The sequence below is a fragment of the Rhincodon typus genome, chromosome 12, assembly GCF_021869965.1.
Source record: "Rhincodon typus isolate 14 chromosome 12, sRhiTyp1.1, whole genome shotgun sequence".
Classification (NCBI taxonomy): domain Eukaryota; kingdom Metazoa; phylum Chordata; class Chondrichthyes; order Orectolobiformes; family Rhincodontidae; genus Rhincodon; species Rhincodon typus.
Genome location: NC_063343.1, coordinates 47,367,929 through 47,386,344, shown reverse-complemented (window position 1 = coordinate 47,386,344; position 18,416 = coordinate 47,367,929). Strand labels below are relative to the sequence as shown.

At 38.4% G+C, this 18,416-nt stretch overlaps 1 protein-coding gene across 1 annotated transcript in view; it reads left to right on the top strand.

Annotated features, from left to right (window-relative positions):
- The first annotated feature begins 1,555 nt into the window (after positions 1 to 1,555).
- LOC125484556 overlaps positions 1,556 to 18,416 on the top strand; it is a 71,284-nt gene continuing 54,423 nt past the window's right edge. The window contains exons 1-7 of the mRNA XM_048603835.1: positions 1,556 to 1,612; positions 3,658 to 3,699; positions 7,527 to 7,600; positions 8,878 to 8,982; positions 9,700 to 9,808; positions 11,289 to 11,397; positions 18,046 to 18,106. Of these exons, the coding sequence (XP_048459792.1) occupies positions 8,886 to 8,982; positions 9,700 to 9,808; positions 11,289 to 11,397; positions 18,046 to 18,106 (376 nt within the window). The 5' untranslated portion in view covers positions 1,556 to 1,612; positions 3,658 to 3,699; positions 7,527 to 7,600; positions 8,878 to 8,885. The remainder of the gene's footprint in view (positions 1,613 to 3,657; positions 3,700 to 7,526; positions 7,601 to 8,877; positions 8,983 to 9,699; positions 9,809 to 11,288; positions 11,398 to 18,045; positions 18,107 to 18,416) is intronic.

Sequence of the window (18,416 nt, the reverse complement as noted above, 5' to 3'; positions counted from 1 at the left end):
CTGTCAGAGGAAGTGGTAATTGCAGGTGCGGTTACTACATTTAAAAGACATTTGGATAGGTACGTGTATAGGAGAGATATGGGTCAAATGCAGGCAAGTGGAACTGGTTTATTTTGGGAAACTTAGTCAGCATGCACGAGTTGGACTGAATGGCCTGTTTCCATGCTGTATAGCTCTACAACTCCATAATTCATATCTTCCACCAACCCAATGAATCGATCCACCTTTGCCTTAAAATTATTGAATGATTCAGCTTCCATATCTGTTGAGGATGAGTTACAAAACTTTCCTTTTCAGACCACCTGCCCAGTACGGAAATTGGTCTTTTAAACCTCTGCATCCTTTCTTAAATATGGGAGGTTAATACTGCATAATAACACTCGTGATCTTACCAGAGGCCTGCATAACTGAAACATAACCTTTCTGCTTGTATAATCCATTCCCCTTGTAATAAAGCGTAGCATTCCATTTGCTTTACTAATCACTTGCTGTATCTGCATACTTTCCTTTTGAATTCCTGCATGAGGATACCCACATCTTCTGCATCTCGGAGATCTGCAATCTTTTATCAGTTAGATGGATGCTGTTTTTAAATTTTACTGCCAAAATCGACAATTACAAATTTTCCCATATTATACTTATTTTTCCCACTTAATCTATGTTTCCCTTTGTAGCCTGCTTATATCCTCTCCACAATTTACTTTCCTACCTACCTTTGTCATCAGCAAATTTAACAGCCATATCTTTGGTCCTTTCCAAGTAATGTAAATTCTAAAAAGTCATGGCTCCAGCAATGATTCCTGTGGCATAGCACGCTCAGTATATCTTGCAATCAGAAAATGACCCAATCGTGTGTTCGGTTTGCTAGCCAATTGTCTGTCCGTGCCAACATGTTGCTCCCTATGTCATGAGCATTTATTTTAGAGAACTAGAGTTGTAGAGCTGTACAGCATGGAAAACAGATCCTTTGGGCCAAATCGTCTGTGCTGATCAGATATCCTAAATTAATCTAGTTCCTTTTGCCAGCATTTGGCCCATATCCCTCTAAACCTTTCCTATTCATATACCCATCCAGATGCCTTTTAAATGTTGAAATAACCCTTGGCAAATTATCAAATGCTTTCTGGAAATCTAAATACAATACATCCACTGGTTTCCCTTTTCCATAGCATTTGTCCTGCTATAACATGTTTTAAGAGCTTCTGACACTTTTTTCTGTCACAGATGTTAAGCCAACTGCCCTGTACTTACCTGCTGTTTTTGAATAAAGAAATTACCTTTGCTGTTTTCCAATCTAATGGAACCTTTCCTCAATTTAGGAAAACTAGAACAAAAACAATTCATCGACTATCTCAAGCTATTTCTTTTAAAACCCTAAGACAAAGTCACCAGAATTTGGAGATTTATTTGCCTACAGCTTCAACAAGTTGCTCATTATCATATACCTGGTGACTGATTTTCTTGCGTTTCTCTTACAGGCATTTCTTGGATGTTACTTGGTGCAAAATAACTGTTCAGTTTATTTGTTTTCTCCTTTTCAGGATTAATGCTTCAGACTCATTCTCAAGAAGACCAAAGCTCACATTGCCAACTTTTTCACTTTTAAATATTGGTAGAAACTCTTGCTGCTTTTATATTCATTGATTTAGAATATTAAAAACAATCTATTGACCTGCTGCCCACTTTTGAATATAAGAACTAGGAGTAGGAGTAAGCAATTCAATTTCTTGAGTCTGTTGTGCCATTTGATCTCATCTTAGCATCAACTCCACTTTCCTGCTTGCTCTCCATAGCTCTTCAACCCATTAATTAAAATCCTGTCTGTCTCCTTAGACTTACTCAATGCCCTGGCATCCAGCACATAGAGGTGGTGAATTCCACAGATTTACAATTCTGGGAGAAGTAATTTTTCCGCCCCTCTAGCAGAGTCATAGTCATACAGCACAGAAACAGACCCTTAGGTGCAACCAGTCCATGCCACACACAATCCCAAATTAAACTAGTCCCACCTGCCTGCTCCTGGCTCATTTCCCTCCAAACTTTTTAAAACTGCTACCCCTTTATCCTCAAACTACGACCTCTTGTTCTTGATTGTTTCCTCATTATGTCTGCTTTATCAATCCCCTTTACCATCTTGTATACCTTAATTAGATCTCCTGTCATTCTCCTAAATGCCGAAGAGTATAGGCTTAAACTGCTCAACATCTTTGTTCATCTTTAGAATCAATCCAGTGATTCTCCTTTCAACTGCCTCCAATGCAGCTACATCCTTTCTCAAGGGACCAAATCTGTAGGCAGTACTCCAGATGTGGTCTTAATAATGCATTGTACAATTGCAGAAACACTTCCTTATTTTTATTCTCTAATCCTTTAGCAAAAATGCTAAAGTTCCATCTGCCTTCCTTATTTTCTGCTGAACCTGTATGCTAGCGTTCTGCGTTTCATGCATGAGGACTTTGTCTGAGAAATCCATCAGTGCCAAAGGATTCTGCAGTTAGTTTCTCTTCATTCAAATAATAAGTTGCCTTTTTATTCTTCCAATCAAAATGGATAACTTCACGCTTGGTCCATGTTAAACTTCATCTGCCAAATTTTGGCCATTCACCTAGCCTATCCCTATTCATGAGTAAATATCTTATTTCTTCATTGCAACTTAGTATCCCAACTATTTCGGTGTCATCTGCAAGTTTGGCTATAGTACTTTCTATCCTCCCATCAAAATCATTAATATAGATTGTAAATATTTGTGGCATAAGGACCAAACCCTGTGGCTCCCTACTAGTTGTATCTTGTCAACCAGAAAAAGACCCATTTATCCCAATGCTGTGCCTTCTGTTGGTTAGCCAATATGTTATCAAACTGATAAATTACCCCTAACTATGTAATCTTACCTTGAGTATTAACCTTTTGTGTGGCACTTTTATCAAATTCCTTCTGGAAGTTCAGTTATACGACAGCTACAGGATATCCATTCTACATTTGTGATTGTTACATCTTGGAAAATCTCAGTCAAACATGATGAAAACTTCATAGGACTCTAATTCAGTTGGATTTTATATTGACTTTCTAAATGTCCTTCATGAATTCTAATTTCCCAGTGACATGTTAAACTAATTGGCCTGTAATTTCCTACTTTCTGCCTGTCTTCCTCTTTTGAATGAATGTTAAACCATAAGGTATAGGAACAGAATTAGGCTGTTCAGCCCATCAAGTCTGCTCTACCATTTCAGCATGTCTGATGTGTTTCTCAACACCATCTCCTGCTTTCTCCCAAATCTTTGATTCCCTTGCTAACCAAGAAATATTTGCATTTAGCATTAGTAATATAACATGTTTCCATTCCACCAGAATCTTTCCTGAATCTAAGGAATTATAGAATATTATATGGATACACTATCCCCACTACCAATTCCTTTTGAGACCATAGAATGTAGGACATCAGGCCCTGGGGGCTTGTTTGCTTCAGTCCCAATAGTTTGCTTCATACTTTTTCCCTATTGTTGATGATTTGTAGTACTTTTTCCTAGTGGTGATTGATTGTAGTGTTTTTTCTCTTGGGCTTGATTGTAATACTTTTCCCTCAGGACAGTTATTGATTGTATGGTTTTATGCTTTCTCTTTAAGTTTGATACTATCCTTAATTTTTTACATTAACAGTGGATGTTGGGTGGTCCTCCAAATTTCCAATCTCATTGGAATGTAAGTATTCTGCACTATGGAATGCCCCACTGCATTTCTGTTAATCCATCCCTTAGCCTAAATTGCTAATTCACTTCATTTAGCTGTCCTTTTATGCCCTCATCAATGTGATTAATTGCATTTTTAAAAAACGGTCCTGGATCCATTCTTTTCTCCCTTAAATGAATGTAAAATGTAGTCATATTGTGATAGTGAAGTGCCCCTAGGTGGCAGCTGATGCTATTTTGTTGCACAATACCATGTCTAGTAAAGCCTGCTGTCTGGTTGGTTCCAGAATTTGCCGTCCTAAGAAACGATCCAGAAAATATTCTGAACTCCTCATTTAGGTTATCCTTACCTGTCTCATTATTCCGGCCTGTATGGATGAAAAGCCCTCATGATTGTCTACCTTTCTGAGTAACTCATTATTTCTTCCTTTTATGCAACAATGACAAATCAGGAAACAGAAAGGAAGAAAGAACTTAGGAACATCACAACCAGCAGAGAAATAGTACGTGCAAATTGCTGAAGCTGTGAGCTGACACGCACCTCGGTCCTAATGGACTTCATCTAGGTTCTTAAACTAAGTGACCAGTTTGTTAGTTGAAGCATTGGTTTTAATTTTTGCAAACTCCCTTGATTCAGTGATGGTCCTGTTAGATTGCAAGATAGCAAATGTCTCTCCTTTATTCATAAAGGGAAAGAGACAAAAAGCAGAAAACAACAGGCAAGTTAGTTCTACATCTGTGATAGTGAAATTGTTAGAAGCTATTACAGAGGAAGTTCCAGAAGAGCACTTGAATAAGCTGAAGATAATCAGACCAACGTGGTGTTGTGAAAGGGAAATCATGCTTGACTGATCAGTTGAAGGTTTTGAGGAGATAACACCTGGTGGTGTTAAAGGGGAAATAGTGGATGTACTGTATTTAACAAGCTGCCACATCAAAGGTCATTGTGGAAAATAAAAGCTTGTGGTGTAAAAGGTAACATTGGCATGAGTAGTAGGTCTGCTGGCTAACCTGAGAGTAGACATGAATGGGCATTTTTCAGGTTGGCAAGATGTAACAAATGGTGTGCTGTAGGGATCCGTGTTGGGAACGCAACTGTTTACAATTTATATGAATGACAATAAACTGAAAGTATGGCTGCCAAATTTTGCTGATGATGCCAAGTAACTTAAAAGGTTAGATTTTGTCAAGTAATTACGGTATGATCAAGGCACTTTGATCTTCTATTTTTACTCATCTATCTAAATAAGTTATCTTGAATCATACCCAGCTCTCAAAAGACAGTACGTGCTAAAGTAATTTTTGAGCATTTCTTAACATATTAACATTTCCAGACATAGGAAGTAATCACTTTGCTCTTCTTTGACAAAATTTTAAGATCTCTTTAGTTTGACCTTGCATCTATGTATTCTATTTATTTAATGCATTTTTTTAAAACAATGTGTAAATTCATCTCAAAAATGAACGTGCAGCCTGTTATGGGCCAGAGTAAACAAAATATATTAAGAAGATAGCCTAGACCTGAACTTTTTCTTATTTTTTAAAGGCAGATGTAAGGCGTTGTGTTCCGATACAATTCAATTGGTCAAACTATCAGGTTTGAAGCAAAACACACATTATTCTCACACTATAGTTAAAATACAAACAAAAGAAAGAAGAGTTAGAATAACTTAACTCTAATGGAAAACTTAAAAGAATATTAGATCATTTAATTACTAAACAACAACTGTTCCAGTATAGTAACATTCCATAAACGCACCCATGGTAAAGGCACGTTCAGAAAAATAGATTGTCTCTGCTGCAAGAATTGCATGGGAGACAAACTCCTGCTTTTGGCTGTACAGAGAAAGGAATAACAGCGCCTACGTCCAGCCTCAAGACTCCTGCAGATACTGAAAGCTAAAACTAAAACTCCTGGTTCTATGGGAGCTTGATCCCCACTCCTTCATAGAACATAGAACTGTACAGCACAGTACAGACCCTTCGGCCCATGCTGTTGTGCCGAACTTTTACCCTAAACCGAAGATCTATCTAACCTCCACCCCTACCTTATGCTATTATCCATCTGCCTATCTAATAGCCGCTTAAATGCCCCTAAAATTAATAAAATAGTAAATAAAATTTAATCTTTACTATTTCCCGGAACTTTACATTCTAAAGTGGACAGAACCATGTATTGCTTATTCGTTCATGGGATGTGGGTGTCACTGGCAAGCCAGCATTTACTGCCCAACCCTAGTTGTTCTGGAGAAGGTGGCAATGAGCTGCCGCCTTACATCCCTGTATTATTTGGAGTTCATGGGTGCCTACATTACTACTTGAAAGGAAGTTCCAGGATTTTTATCCAGTGCCAATGGAAAGATGGTGATGTAGTTCAAAGTCAGGATGGTGTGTGATTTGAACGGGAACTTTGTAGGTGGTACTGTTCCTGTGTGTCTGCTGCCCTTGTCCTTTGTAGGTGGTGGTAGAGGTCAAAGACTTAGAAGGTGCTGTCTTTGGTAAGTGCTATAGTGCATCTTGTAGATGGTAACACTCCTGCTGCGTTGATGTGTGTTAAGAGGGGAAACAGTTTTTGTTTCATTTTTAAGTACTGTAGAGTGTTGGGATGTCTGAAGTTTTGTTGATATGCATCTAAATTTGGTCTTTGAAATCCTTGTTTAGTGCAGTAGCAACAAGGGTAGAAGAGATATTTTCAAGAATTGAGCTGATGCCTACCAGCAAGATATCCTGTGACAGAGACACAAACAAATTCATCTATAAAAACACAGTGTAGGTTTCCTTCAGAGAGAAGCAGGTCATTCAGAGGGGAATAAAGGTTCTGTTACAATAGTAGTGCAGCTTAGCAGTTACCAAAACAGTCAGGGCAGAGGAGAATGAGTCCTTAGTGGCTTAAAGTCATTATGAAAGAGTTCCAAAAACAGAAGGCTGCAGAAGAGGACTTTAAGGAACCCATGTTAAGAAATGTAAGCTGTCTCACCGGTTTAAGGGCCTTGTGAAGAAACATTAACTAAAGAAACTCGGCAGAAAACTCTGGCAGCATCTGTGGAGAGAGAAACAGAGTTAACATTGAGTTCAATATAACTACATTTCAGAACAGTGGATGTCCCTACATTTCCAAGGTCTACTGTGGTTCAAGAAAGTGGCTTACCATTATTTTCCCCGGGACAATTTGAGATGGGCAATAAATGCTGACCTTGTCAGTGACACCCACATCCCATGAATGCATAAAGAAAATAAATACAAATTAAACTTTTGCATAACTTCTTCATATCAGACTCAAAACATTAACTCTGTTTCTGTCTTCAGATGCGAGTTTCTCTGGCATTTTCTAATTTGTTTATTGATTTCCAGCATCTGCATCTTTCATTTTAAATAGACCGTGAGTTTTATTCTTCCTGTCAAGCCAGGTTTCACTTTGGGGTCTTCCTTGTCCAATATGACCATCAGCTGGCGCCAGAACGCTGGCAAAACTCAGCGCAGCTTTGCGTGGAATTTAGGTGCAGTTTCTATGTACTTGGACAAAATCTATTCTACACTAAAGTCTCTGTCTGCTTAATAGTGGTGACGGAAGGGATATTTAAGGGTAAGATGAAGGACAGTAAACCAAAATGAGGATAAAGGACTTGAACAGGTGTTTCAAAAGGGATGAGTTAGGGAGACTGAAGGAGGAATATTGGTGGGAAAGTATATGGGAAATGTTACAACTTGGAAGGATATGAGAAGTGACAACAGAAGGAAGAAAATCCAGGGAAAGACGTCACAAATTTTCCAGCTGCATTCATCCTGCATAAAGCCTGTAGTGATCAGTGATTCTTTTCTCACCTTCTCTTACCCGAATAGTAAGACGACAAAGAGAAACAGACTTGAAAGCAGAAGAGACAGAATTAGAAGAGCAGCACAAACAGTAGAGACTGGTAAGGAAGAACATTTCCTCGCTGTATGAAATACCAAGAAAAATTAGCTTTTGATATCTTTTAGACACATTTTAAATATTAGGAAATGAGTACTTATCATGCTATATTTAATACACCCAGTAGATATGTTGCAGCAGCATCACTGGGTGGGGAAAATGTCTTTTTGTTTGACAAATTTATGTATGTAGCCTTCATTCCAAATGTGGACATAATTCTAAATTCTCAAAAAAGACTAACAAAATTACTGACAATAAAATAAACATCAGATTAAATAAGACTTTTAATACAATAATGTTGAAATTTGAAGATTTGTAGCAAATATGCTTTAAGGGGAAGATCAAAAGCAGTGCAAGAAACAACATAATTTCCTGAAATGGAATTCAACACTGTAGCCATTTGCCAAGGACCTGTATTTTGGAAACTTATTTCTGATGTTCCTAACACTTAAGGTTATATCAGATTAATTGGAATACTGAAAAATGTAAGGATTTGTAGGAAAGCTTATTCAAAACTTGTGAATATCTAAGCTTTTGCACCTTGATAGTTGATCTGGCAGCATAATGCTGGTCTTCTGTCAGCACAGTGAAAGGGCATGCACGCATTATTGGCCAAAGAATAAGATTCATAGCAATAGTTAAGTCTTAACTGTTGTCCCTCCTGCAAGATTTTGCCCATTGTTGTATTTGTCCTCTATCCATCTGTGCTGACCTGTATGGTGTAATCAACCTAATGCCTCAGTTTGAAAAGACAAAAGGGATTTAAGCAATCATATAAACCTTTCTAGTATGCCTATCAACACTATCCAAACGCTTCCATTATTCTGACGATAAGGCCACTTGTGAGTAATCACAAAGTCTATACTCTGGAAAATGCTTCCTAATTTGGTCCACTTCTTCATAAATTTCATAATGCCCATTACCAGGCATTTTAATCATTCTACAGATATGACCCTTTTCTTGCTGCAAATGCAAAGACTTGATTGCTTGGGATTGTTATTTTTTTAAAAATGTTACATGGATGCAAGTTATTATCCTCAATCATAGAAGAAAGGAATAGCAAATTACAGTTTCCATTTCCAATTATTATCTAATGACTCAATGAGACTTCACACATGAAAAATCACTAATTACATGAGGTACTGAAGAAATGCAGTTAAGCCATACTCCAACATCAGTCACCAACTCGGCAGAGGTGGGGAAGGAAAACAATTATATTGGTATGTATTATTCATGGTTCTTGGAAACCTTCAAACACTGATTTTATTCTTGTTATTGCAGGGGACTTAATGGCTCACATTGAAGGCAAATCGAACCAGAAACAAATGTGTGCAAATATGCAGATGAACCAATGTTCTTCCCTTGTTCATTTTTATGGAAAGAGAAGTATATAACTGATACTCTGTAACTATTGGCTGTATTTATAGATTACCTTAATTCTTTCACTTGATCTATTGTATTTATTCTTCAAAGATGTCACCTGATTGTGAGGTGTAGTTTAATGGACACTCGAATGAGTCTTACCAATGCATGCTGAACAAACACTACCAAACAATGTTGATGTCCGTGTATTTCCATCCATAAATTCAATTCAGAAAGGAATCCTGTTTTGCTTCCTCTGTTTCCAGAGCTTGGAGGAATTCCTGTCGTTGATAGCACTGCTGTTTCAGCTGAAGTTGGTTCACTTTCTTTATCACCCATTCATCCAGGAAAAATTATTTCTATTAAAAATATTTTGGCATACATTTACAGGGCTTTCTTCCCTAATGTCATAATCCTGATTGATCCAGGACAAGAATGTGAGTAGAATTCTCAAAACATGTATTACAATACAACATATTTGGCTATGAATAAATCTATCAGGACGACATTGTAGTTATGAGGGATTAAATGGTAGCCAAATTGTGAGCACAGTTTACAATCATAACAAGGAAAATTTTGGGGTGTATAAAAAGCAACTGGTTCTCTGCTGCCAGTGTTGTACTCCTTGCAGAAGTTGAAGTTCCACTTCAATATCTTGTTTTAAATTTCGTTCAAATGTACTGTAAGCGTGTGTTGTTATTTCTTTCTTTAACTGGACCAGTTGTACTTTTTTCAAAACAGTCACTGCAGACGTGAAGCCAAGTTCCAAATTGAAGAAACTATCACTTATTCATGAGGAAACAGATTCAGAAATGTATTCAACTAACAAAGTGGCTTCTGGTGTCCATAGGTTAGTGTTGTGCCACAGTAGATGTGATGATATATGAGTTATTCTTATAAATTAATGCACAAAGTTTAAAAATATGCAAATTACATTGTAATGAAGAAGCATTTGGGGGCCGATGGTGGGAGTGATGATATCACTGGGTTAGTGATCCAGAGTTGCAGCATAATGCTCTGGAGACTAGGGTTCAAATGTCATCATTGCAGCTGGTGGAATTTAAATTCAGTGAATAAGTTCAATTTTTTTTAAAATGTGGAATTGAAGGCTAATCTCAGTAATGACACTATTAAACAACCATTAGCTGTTATATTGAAACAGATGGGTTTATAATGTCATGTTTGAGGGTTCTTCTAGTACTAGGGTACTGTCTCTGTCTCTGAGCCAGGAGACCTGGGTCCACATTTCATGTGCTCCAAAAGTATGTAATATCTCTGAAGAAGCTGATTAGAAAATATTTCCAATGACCTATTTGGAAAAAAAATTGCCATCCTTACTTGGTCTTAATGACATGTAACTCCAGACCCACAGTAGTGATTAACTCTTAAGTGTTGTCTAAAATGACCTTGTAAGCCACTTGATTGTGTCGAACTGCTAGAGAATGGACTGCTGTGGTTCATGAAGGCTGTTGACCATCACCACCACTTTAAAAGCAATTAGGAAATGGCAAGAACCACTGGCCTTGTCAATATCATCTGCATCCCTTGAGATAAACTTTTTAAAAAAAAAACAGATCAATCAATTAATAGGCCACTCAGAATTGGTGGGCAACCAGTGGACCTGGGAAATCCTTTTTGGATGGACTTGGGGAAGGGGCAGCCAGTGAGCAATTCCAGTGGGGAAAGGAAGTGCTGCTTGGGTAGAGTGAGAAAGTGCGATAAATTGGACAGCTTTCACTAATGTTTCAAATGGTTTGCAAACACCAAGGAATAAAACATCTCAGAATTTAGTCTGCAGGAGAATTACCTTCAGGTGGATGAATCTGTTGACAAAGGTGCTTTACACAACATTTCTGGCCCTTTATGTATGGATGGGCAGAATCGTATGGATCTCTGACCTCCCAATTTTGTTGGCTTTAGGAAAGAATCCAGAGTTCACGCACTGAAGAATTAGATCTCTAAATTTTTTTGGCTTTTTATGTCATTTCATTCTTATGTCTTTGACTTTTCAAAAATGAAGTATTCTTACTAAAACAGAGCATTTTATTTCTGAATTTATTAAAATGAAGTGTCATATTTTAAAGTTATTCAATGTGTTATGAAGAAAAATACTTTGTAAAGAAAAAAAGTTTCAAGGCTGTGCACTGGTTATCAGAACAGATCCAAATTAACCAAGATCTTTAAAGGAGAAGAGAGGGATTTGAGTGTTTTAGGATGTGAATGCTAGAAGAAAAATGTCTGAAGGCACAGTTGTCAGGTGAGGTGAAGGGGGGGAAGTATTTGACACTTTTTTTTTTAATGCTTAAAGTAATAGCATCCTTATTCTTAAGGAGTATGCATCGGTCCCAAATGAAAAGAACTATCCGAAGAAACATTTTGAAGACCAAAAAAGAAACACTGCCCTTTGAGAACAGGAGTCCTAGTCTTCAGCAATGGAAGGTGTGTTTACTGTTGGAAGTCATAAAATTGCTAGTTATTTCTTATTGCACTGGTGACTTTAAATTCAAGTTTGTTCAGTAGTTTTCCTGAGTTTGTAAACTAATTTTATATAGTGATCTCATATTTAAATATAGAGCCCTAGCTTACCAAGGAAATGGTTGGAATGCAACTTAAATGTAACTGTGAAGTGTTTATTTTGGGTAAAGCATCTGCTTTAAATTGATATGCCAAACAACCAACTTCTACTGTGCCTCCTTTTGCGTTGCCTCTTCCTGTATCCAGAACAAGATGAAATCATAATTTTAAAAATACTTCAAAACATGCAATTTTTTCTTTCACCACATTCTCCTTTTTACTTTTGGGTAATAATTCCTACAATTTTCATCCATTATTAATTCACACCTGCCCCTCAATTCTAGGCAGTATGTATTTATATAGTTAAAATAAATTGATTTTTTCTGAGACTTAAAAATGGCCTAACACAAGGGTGGGAAAACCATGGGTGGTGGCCACATCCATGCTTTTGATTAGGCCTGTGGCCACTCGGGCCATCCAGGTGTCCAATGAACACAAGAAGCAATTTAAGGTAAGTTAGCCAGCTATTAGGTATATGTAAGCGTAATAAGATTATAATGGGGATTTTAATTTTCCAAACATTGACTGGGGCTACCATAGTGTTAAAGATTTGAATGGTGAAGAATTTATCCGATGTGTTTAAAAAAAATTTTCTTTTGCCAATATGTGAATGCTTCTACTAGAGAGTGCAAAACTAGACCTTCTTTTAGGCAATAAGGCAGGGCAGGTGAATGAAGTAAAAGTGGGGGAACACTTTAGGTCTAGCGATCATAATTCTATTAGTTTCAGAATAGTTATGGAAAAGGATAAGCATCACAAAAATTAAAGTTTTCAATTGGCGTATGGCAAATTTTAATTTTATAAGACAAGAACTTTCAAATGTTGATTGGAATAGACTGTTTGCAGGTAAAAGGACGTCTGACAAGTGGGAGGCGTCCATGTGTGTGATGACGAGAGTTCGGAGGCATTTTGTTCCTGTTAGAGTAAAGGGTAAGGCTGGTAAGATTAAGAAGCAATGGATGAATAAAGATATTGAGGTTCTAGTCAAGAATAAAAGGGAATCTTATTTTAGGTATAGACAACTTGGTTCAATTGAGATAACAAGGTGTAGAGCTGGATGAACACAGCAGGCCAAGCAGCATCAGAGGAGTAGGAAAGCTGACATTTTTTGGGTCTGGATTCTTCTTCAGGAATGGGGGAGGAGAAGGGGATTCTGAAATACATAGAGAGAGAGGGGGAGGCGGATGGAAAATGGATAAAGGAGCAGATAGGTGGAGAGGAGACGGACAGGTCAAAGAGGCGGGGATGGAGCCAGTAAAGGAGAGTGTAGGTGGGGAGTTAGGGTGGGGGTTGGTCAGTCCAGGGAAGACGGATAGGTCAAGGAGGCAGGGATGAGGCTGGTAGGTAGGAGGTGGGGGTGGGTTCAATTGAATCTCTTAATCAATATAAGAGTGTAGGGGCAAAGAGGGGATATGAGATAGCATTGGCAGATAAGCTTAAGGATAATCCAAAGAGATTCAACAAATACATTAAGAGCAAGAGGGTAACCAGAGAGAGAGTAGAACCACTTAAAGATCAGGGAGGTTGACTTTGTGTTGAACCCCAGGAGATGGGAGAGGTATTAAATGAATATTTCCCATCAGCTTTTACTATGGAGAAGGAAATGGAATCTAGAGAATGCAGAGAAATAAACGTTGATGTTTTAACAACAGTTCACATTACAGAAGAGGAAGTTCAGGAGGTCTCAGAATGTAAAGGCAGATAAGTCTCCAGTACCTGATGTAATGTATCGCAGAATGTTGTGGGAAGTAAGGAAGGAAATTGAGACCCCTTTCAGAAATATTTGCATCATCTGTAAATACGGATGAGGTGCCTGATGACTGGAGGGTGGCTAATGTTGTACCTTTATTAAGAAAAGTTGTAAGGAGAAACAGGGAAACTATAGACTTGTGAGTCTGACTTTGGTTGTGGGTAAATTGTTGGAAGTGATTATAAAAGATTGAATTAATGGACATTTAGAGAGGCAAAAATTGGTTATGGATAGTCAGCATGGTTTTGAGTGAGGAAAATTATGTCTCTCAAACTCTTATTTTTGAGGAAGTTACCAAAAAGACTGGCAGAGCAGTAGATGTTGTGTATTTGGATTTTAGTAAAGCCCTTGACAAGGTTCTACAAGGTAGACTAATTAGTGAAGTTAGGTCAATTGGCGTAATGGTGGAGGCTTGCTTTTTGGACTGGAGGCCTGTGACCAGTAGTGTTCCACAGAGATTGGTTCTGGGTTCACTTTTGTATGTCATTTATATAAATGATTTGGATGAGAATATAGAACACATAGTTAGTACATTATAAGATAACACAGTGTGGAGCTGGAGGAACACAGCAGGCCAGGCAGCAGCATCAGAGGAGCAGGAAAGCTGATGTTTCGGGTCAGGACCCTTCTTCTGAAAAAGGGTCCCGACCCGAAACGTCAGCTGGCCTGCTGTGTTCCTCCAGCTCCACACTGTGTTATCTCAGACTCCAGCATCGGCAGTTCTAACTATCTCTGAATGGTTAGTACATTTGTGGATGACACCAAAATTGGTGGCATAGTAGACAGTGAAGAAGGTTGTCTAAGATTACAGTGGGATCTTGATCAAATAGGTCAATGGGCTGAGAAATGGCAGATGGAGTTCAATCGGGATAAATGTGAAGTATTGCATTTTGATACAACAAATGAGTAGGGCTTATCCAATTAATGGTAGGGCCTTGGATAGTGTGGTAGAACAGAGGGACCTAGGGGTTCAGGTACATTATTCTTTGAAGGTTGCTTCACATATTGACAGTGTGGTTAAAAAGATGTTTGGCATGCTTGTCTTCATTGCTCAGACCTTTGAGTATAGGAATTGGGAAATCGTGTTGAGATTGTACAGGACATTGATGGGGCGTCTTCTGGAATACTGTGTCCAGTTCTGGTTGCCCAAGCTAGAAAGGTTTCAGAAGAGATTTACCCGGATGTTGCCGGATATGGAAGGTTTGAGTTATAAAGATAGGCTGGGACCTTTTTCACTGGTCCATAGGAGGTTGAAATGCGACCTGATAGTTTATAAAATAATGAGGGATATAATCATGTTAATGGAAGTTGTCTTTTCCCTAGGATGGGGGATTTCAAGACTAGAGGGCACACTAAAGTGAGAAGAGAGATTTTAAAAAAATTTGCCTCATGATTTTTTTTTAAAGAGGGTTGTTCGTGTGTGGAATGAACCTCCTGATGAAGCGATATGATATGGGTACAAACACATTGTTTAAAAGACATTTAGGCAAGTACATGAATAGGAAAGGTTTGGAGGGATATGAGCCAGGAGCAGGCAGGTGGGACTAGTTTAGTTTGGAATTGTGTTAAACATGGACTGGTTGGACCGAAGGGTCTGTTTCCGTGCCGTACGACTCTATTGGTGGCTGAATGTGGATATTTCTTGAGGAATGTAGCTGCCACATAAGAGGAGAGCAGCATCGTGTAAGTAAATTAGCAGATTCAGAAATCAGAAAAATGGTGAGGGCCAATTGGGATATTGGACAACAGGCTGTAATTTAACATCTGACATTTCAGTCGTGTATCTGGATCCCAAGCTCCTTTTACACAGTCATTGCTTATAGATGTTCATAATTGAGAAAATGCAATCTGTTTTACTTTGGCTGTAGAGTGATGGCTTTCTATTCCCCTGTGCTGAAATCCATTTGCCACAATTTGCCCAGGTGCGTAATTAAGCAATACACTATTGTTCTATCATCTATACTGCTTATAATACCATGTTGGTACCATTAGTGAATTTGGATATGTAGCTTTCTTTGCCCTTGTCTAAATTAATAAATATATGAATAATTGAGGTCTCAATACTGAACCTTATGAAAAGCCACTCACCACTTTCTACTCACTGAAGTGTGCTTAAGATTTCTGTTTACTCAGTTGCAAGTGTAACAACAGTTGACAATTTGAATTGCTGTCCATTATCCCTACTTTTTTTTTTTTCTCCTTCCATTCAGCCAGTTTCTTGACCAGATCAATAATTTACCTTCTATTCCATGAGCTTCACACTTAACTAAACAGGCTGATATAGAATCATAGAATCCCTACAGTGTGGAAACAGGCCCTTCGGCCCAACAAGTCCACACCGACCCTCAAAGCATCCCACCCAGACCCATCCCCCTATAACCCACCTAACCTACACATTCCTGAACACGATGGGCAATTTAGCATGGCCAATCCACCTAACCTGCACATCTTTGGACTGTGGGAGGAAACCGGAGCACCCGAAGGTAACCCCCACAGACATGGGGAGGACGTGCAAACACCACATAGACAGTCGTCCGAGGGTGGAATTGAACCTGGGTTCCTGGCGCTGTGAGGCAGCAGTACAAACCACTGAGTCACCGTGCTGTATGTGAGACTTTATCAAATGTCTTCTGGAAAGCTTTATAAAATAACATCCTTGAAATTGTGCTGTCCACTTATCTGAGCCACCTTTTTCAAAAAAAATTCAGATTTGTCAGTACAACCTGCCCTTTATGAAAAAAGCCACTAAAATATTAGCTGATGCTTCTTTGTATGTGACTGACAATTTAGTGTTAATCAATTGACTAATTAGTGAACAGTCAGTAGGATTGCTTAGCCTCGTATAACTGCTGTTGCACTCGCAGCTGAGTTATGAGAAATTTTAAGCACCCAACACGAATGAGTAGAATAGTAAGCAAAGGGAAAAAGCAAGATTTATCAGAAGATTTATTGAATTAGTTGCAGGTTTACCACTTTCAGAACAATATTGGTGATGTATTTTGGCAGATCTAATTAGTGAAGGATATACACAATGAATGATGGGGCTCTAGGGAGTATTGAGGAGCAAAGGGATCTCTGTGTACAAGTCCATAAGTCCTTGAAGGTGTCAGTGGGTGATGAAGAGGGTATACTGTGTGCTTTCATTCATTAGCTAGGGCACAGAATATAACAGCAAGGAAGCCTTGTTACAACTTTGGTTTGGCCACAGATTGAATACCATGTGCAGTCTGGTCACCACATGATCGGAATGATGTGATTGCATTGTTGAGGGTACAGAGGAGATTTACCATGATGTTGCCTGGAATGAAACATCTCAGTTATGTAGAGAGACTTGATAGACTGGGTATGTTTTCCTTAGAGCAGAGGACGCTGAGGGGGTGGTCTGAATGAAGTGTATAAAATTGAGTGGCATATATATGGTAGATCATGAGAATTTTTTCCTCATGGCAAATGTATTTAAGACCAGACGTCTTAAGGTGAGGAGTGAATGGTTTAGAGGAGATCGGAGAGAGATTGGGTGAAGTAAAAGAGGGTGGTAGATTTTTCAGAAATGTTGCCTGAGAAGGCGGTCGGGATAGGTACACTAGCAACATATAAAAAGCATTTGGATGAGCACTTAAAATGTCAGAGCATAGTAGGCTATAGACCAAGTTCAGGTAAATGGGATTAATGTAGTTCGGAGTTTGCTTGGCATTGACTCGAAGTTGGCTTGACTAAGCATTGACATGGTGGGCCAAAAAACCTGTTTTTATGCATTATGACTCTCTTACAATATTGTAATAAAACGGTGATCAGTAGGTCCAGTATCTGTGGTTGCGCTATCTTGGGCTGCCTCTCATACGGTGCCCCCCCCTCTCCCCGCTCTTCCCTGTCTTGTGCCTGCTACCCTCTACTACCTTCTGACCCCAGTAGAGACTGGTGGAGAACAAAAGCTACAATGACTTCAGAAAACAATTTGATGCTGCAGCATCAATGTCAGTCAATGGTCTAAAAGCTGCATTGTTTCCAACTGTAAGGATTGCAAAATTTTGTCACCTGAAAGATACCCCAGTTATTTCAAAAGCTCATTGACCTGTAAACTCAAACTCAATTTATGTTTCTATTTCACGTTTCCAGCATTTACCTTATTTTGCTACTTTTTTTAATGTAGTCATACAGCACAGAAACAGACCCTTTGGTCCAACCAGTCCATGTTGAACGTAATCCCAAACTAAACTAGTTCCACCTGCTAGTCCATGTCACTCCAAACCTTGCCTATTCATGCACTTATCCAAATGTCTTTTAAACGTAATTGTGCCCACATCCACCACTTCCTCAGGAAGTTCATTTCACACACGAACTACACTCTTGTAAAAAAAAAACTTGCCCCTCGTCTTCTTTAAATCTTCCTTCTCTCACCTTAAAAATGTATCCCCTATTCTTGAAATGCCCCACCCTAGGCAAAAGACAGCTACTATTAACCCTTTGTTTTTTCGGTTGCTTAACAAAATGCCGAAAAATTTTTTAAAAGGATACTTTCATTTCTTGTGTTTTGGAATCCATATTGCTATTTTTCAAAATATGCTTTTAATAACTTATTGCCTTGTTACATCATGACTGACTGGAGAGCAAACTGTTAATCTCATAACATTCTATCCTACTCAGTGCAAACATTTGTACACTTCAATTTATAGATTTTATCTGGACAAAATCTTTTACTTGGGTTGAAATTTGAAAAAGAGGCTCTAGATATTTGAAGTTTCTAAATTGCAAATTTGTTTCAGGAATTTACGCAGAATAATTCCAAAAATGCAAACTGTTCTGTGTACATTGAAGCTACTTCAGGTAAGAAAGTGCTTTTGAAATTTCTTAAATCTTTTAGCGACAATCAAGGAAGGTGTAATTTTTTTCTAAGCATAGAACATGTCCTTTAAAGGTTCCTTTGCATTTCCAGGAAGTTGATATGCTTTTGGCATTTTACATTTACCAATCCAAATTGTTCAAATAAACACAATGCTGGAGAAACTCAGCAGGTCTGGCAGCATCTGTAGAGAGAGAAAAATGGTTGACTTCTTCAACACCCAAACATTGTTATTAGTTAACATTCACTAACTGAGTTCGAAATGTTGCCGAACACTTCCAAAATTGTTGCTGT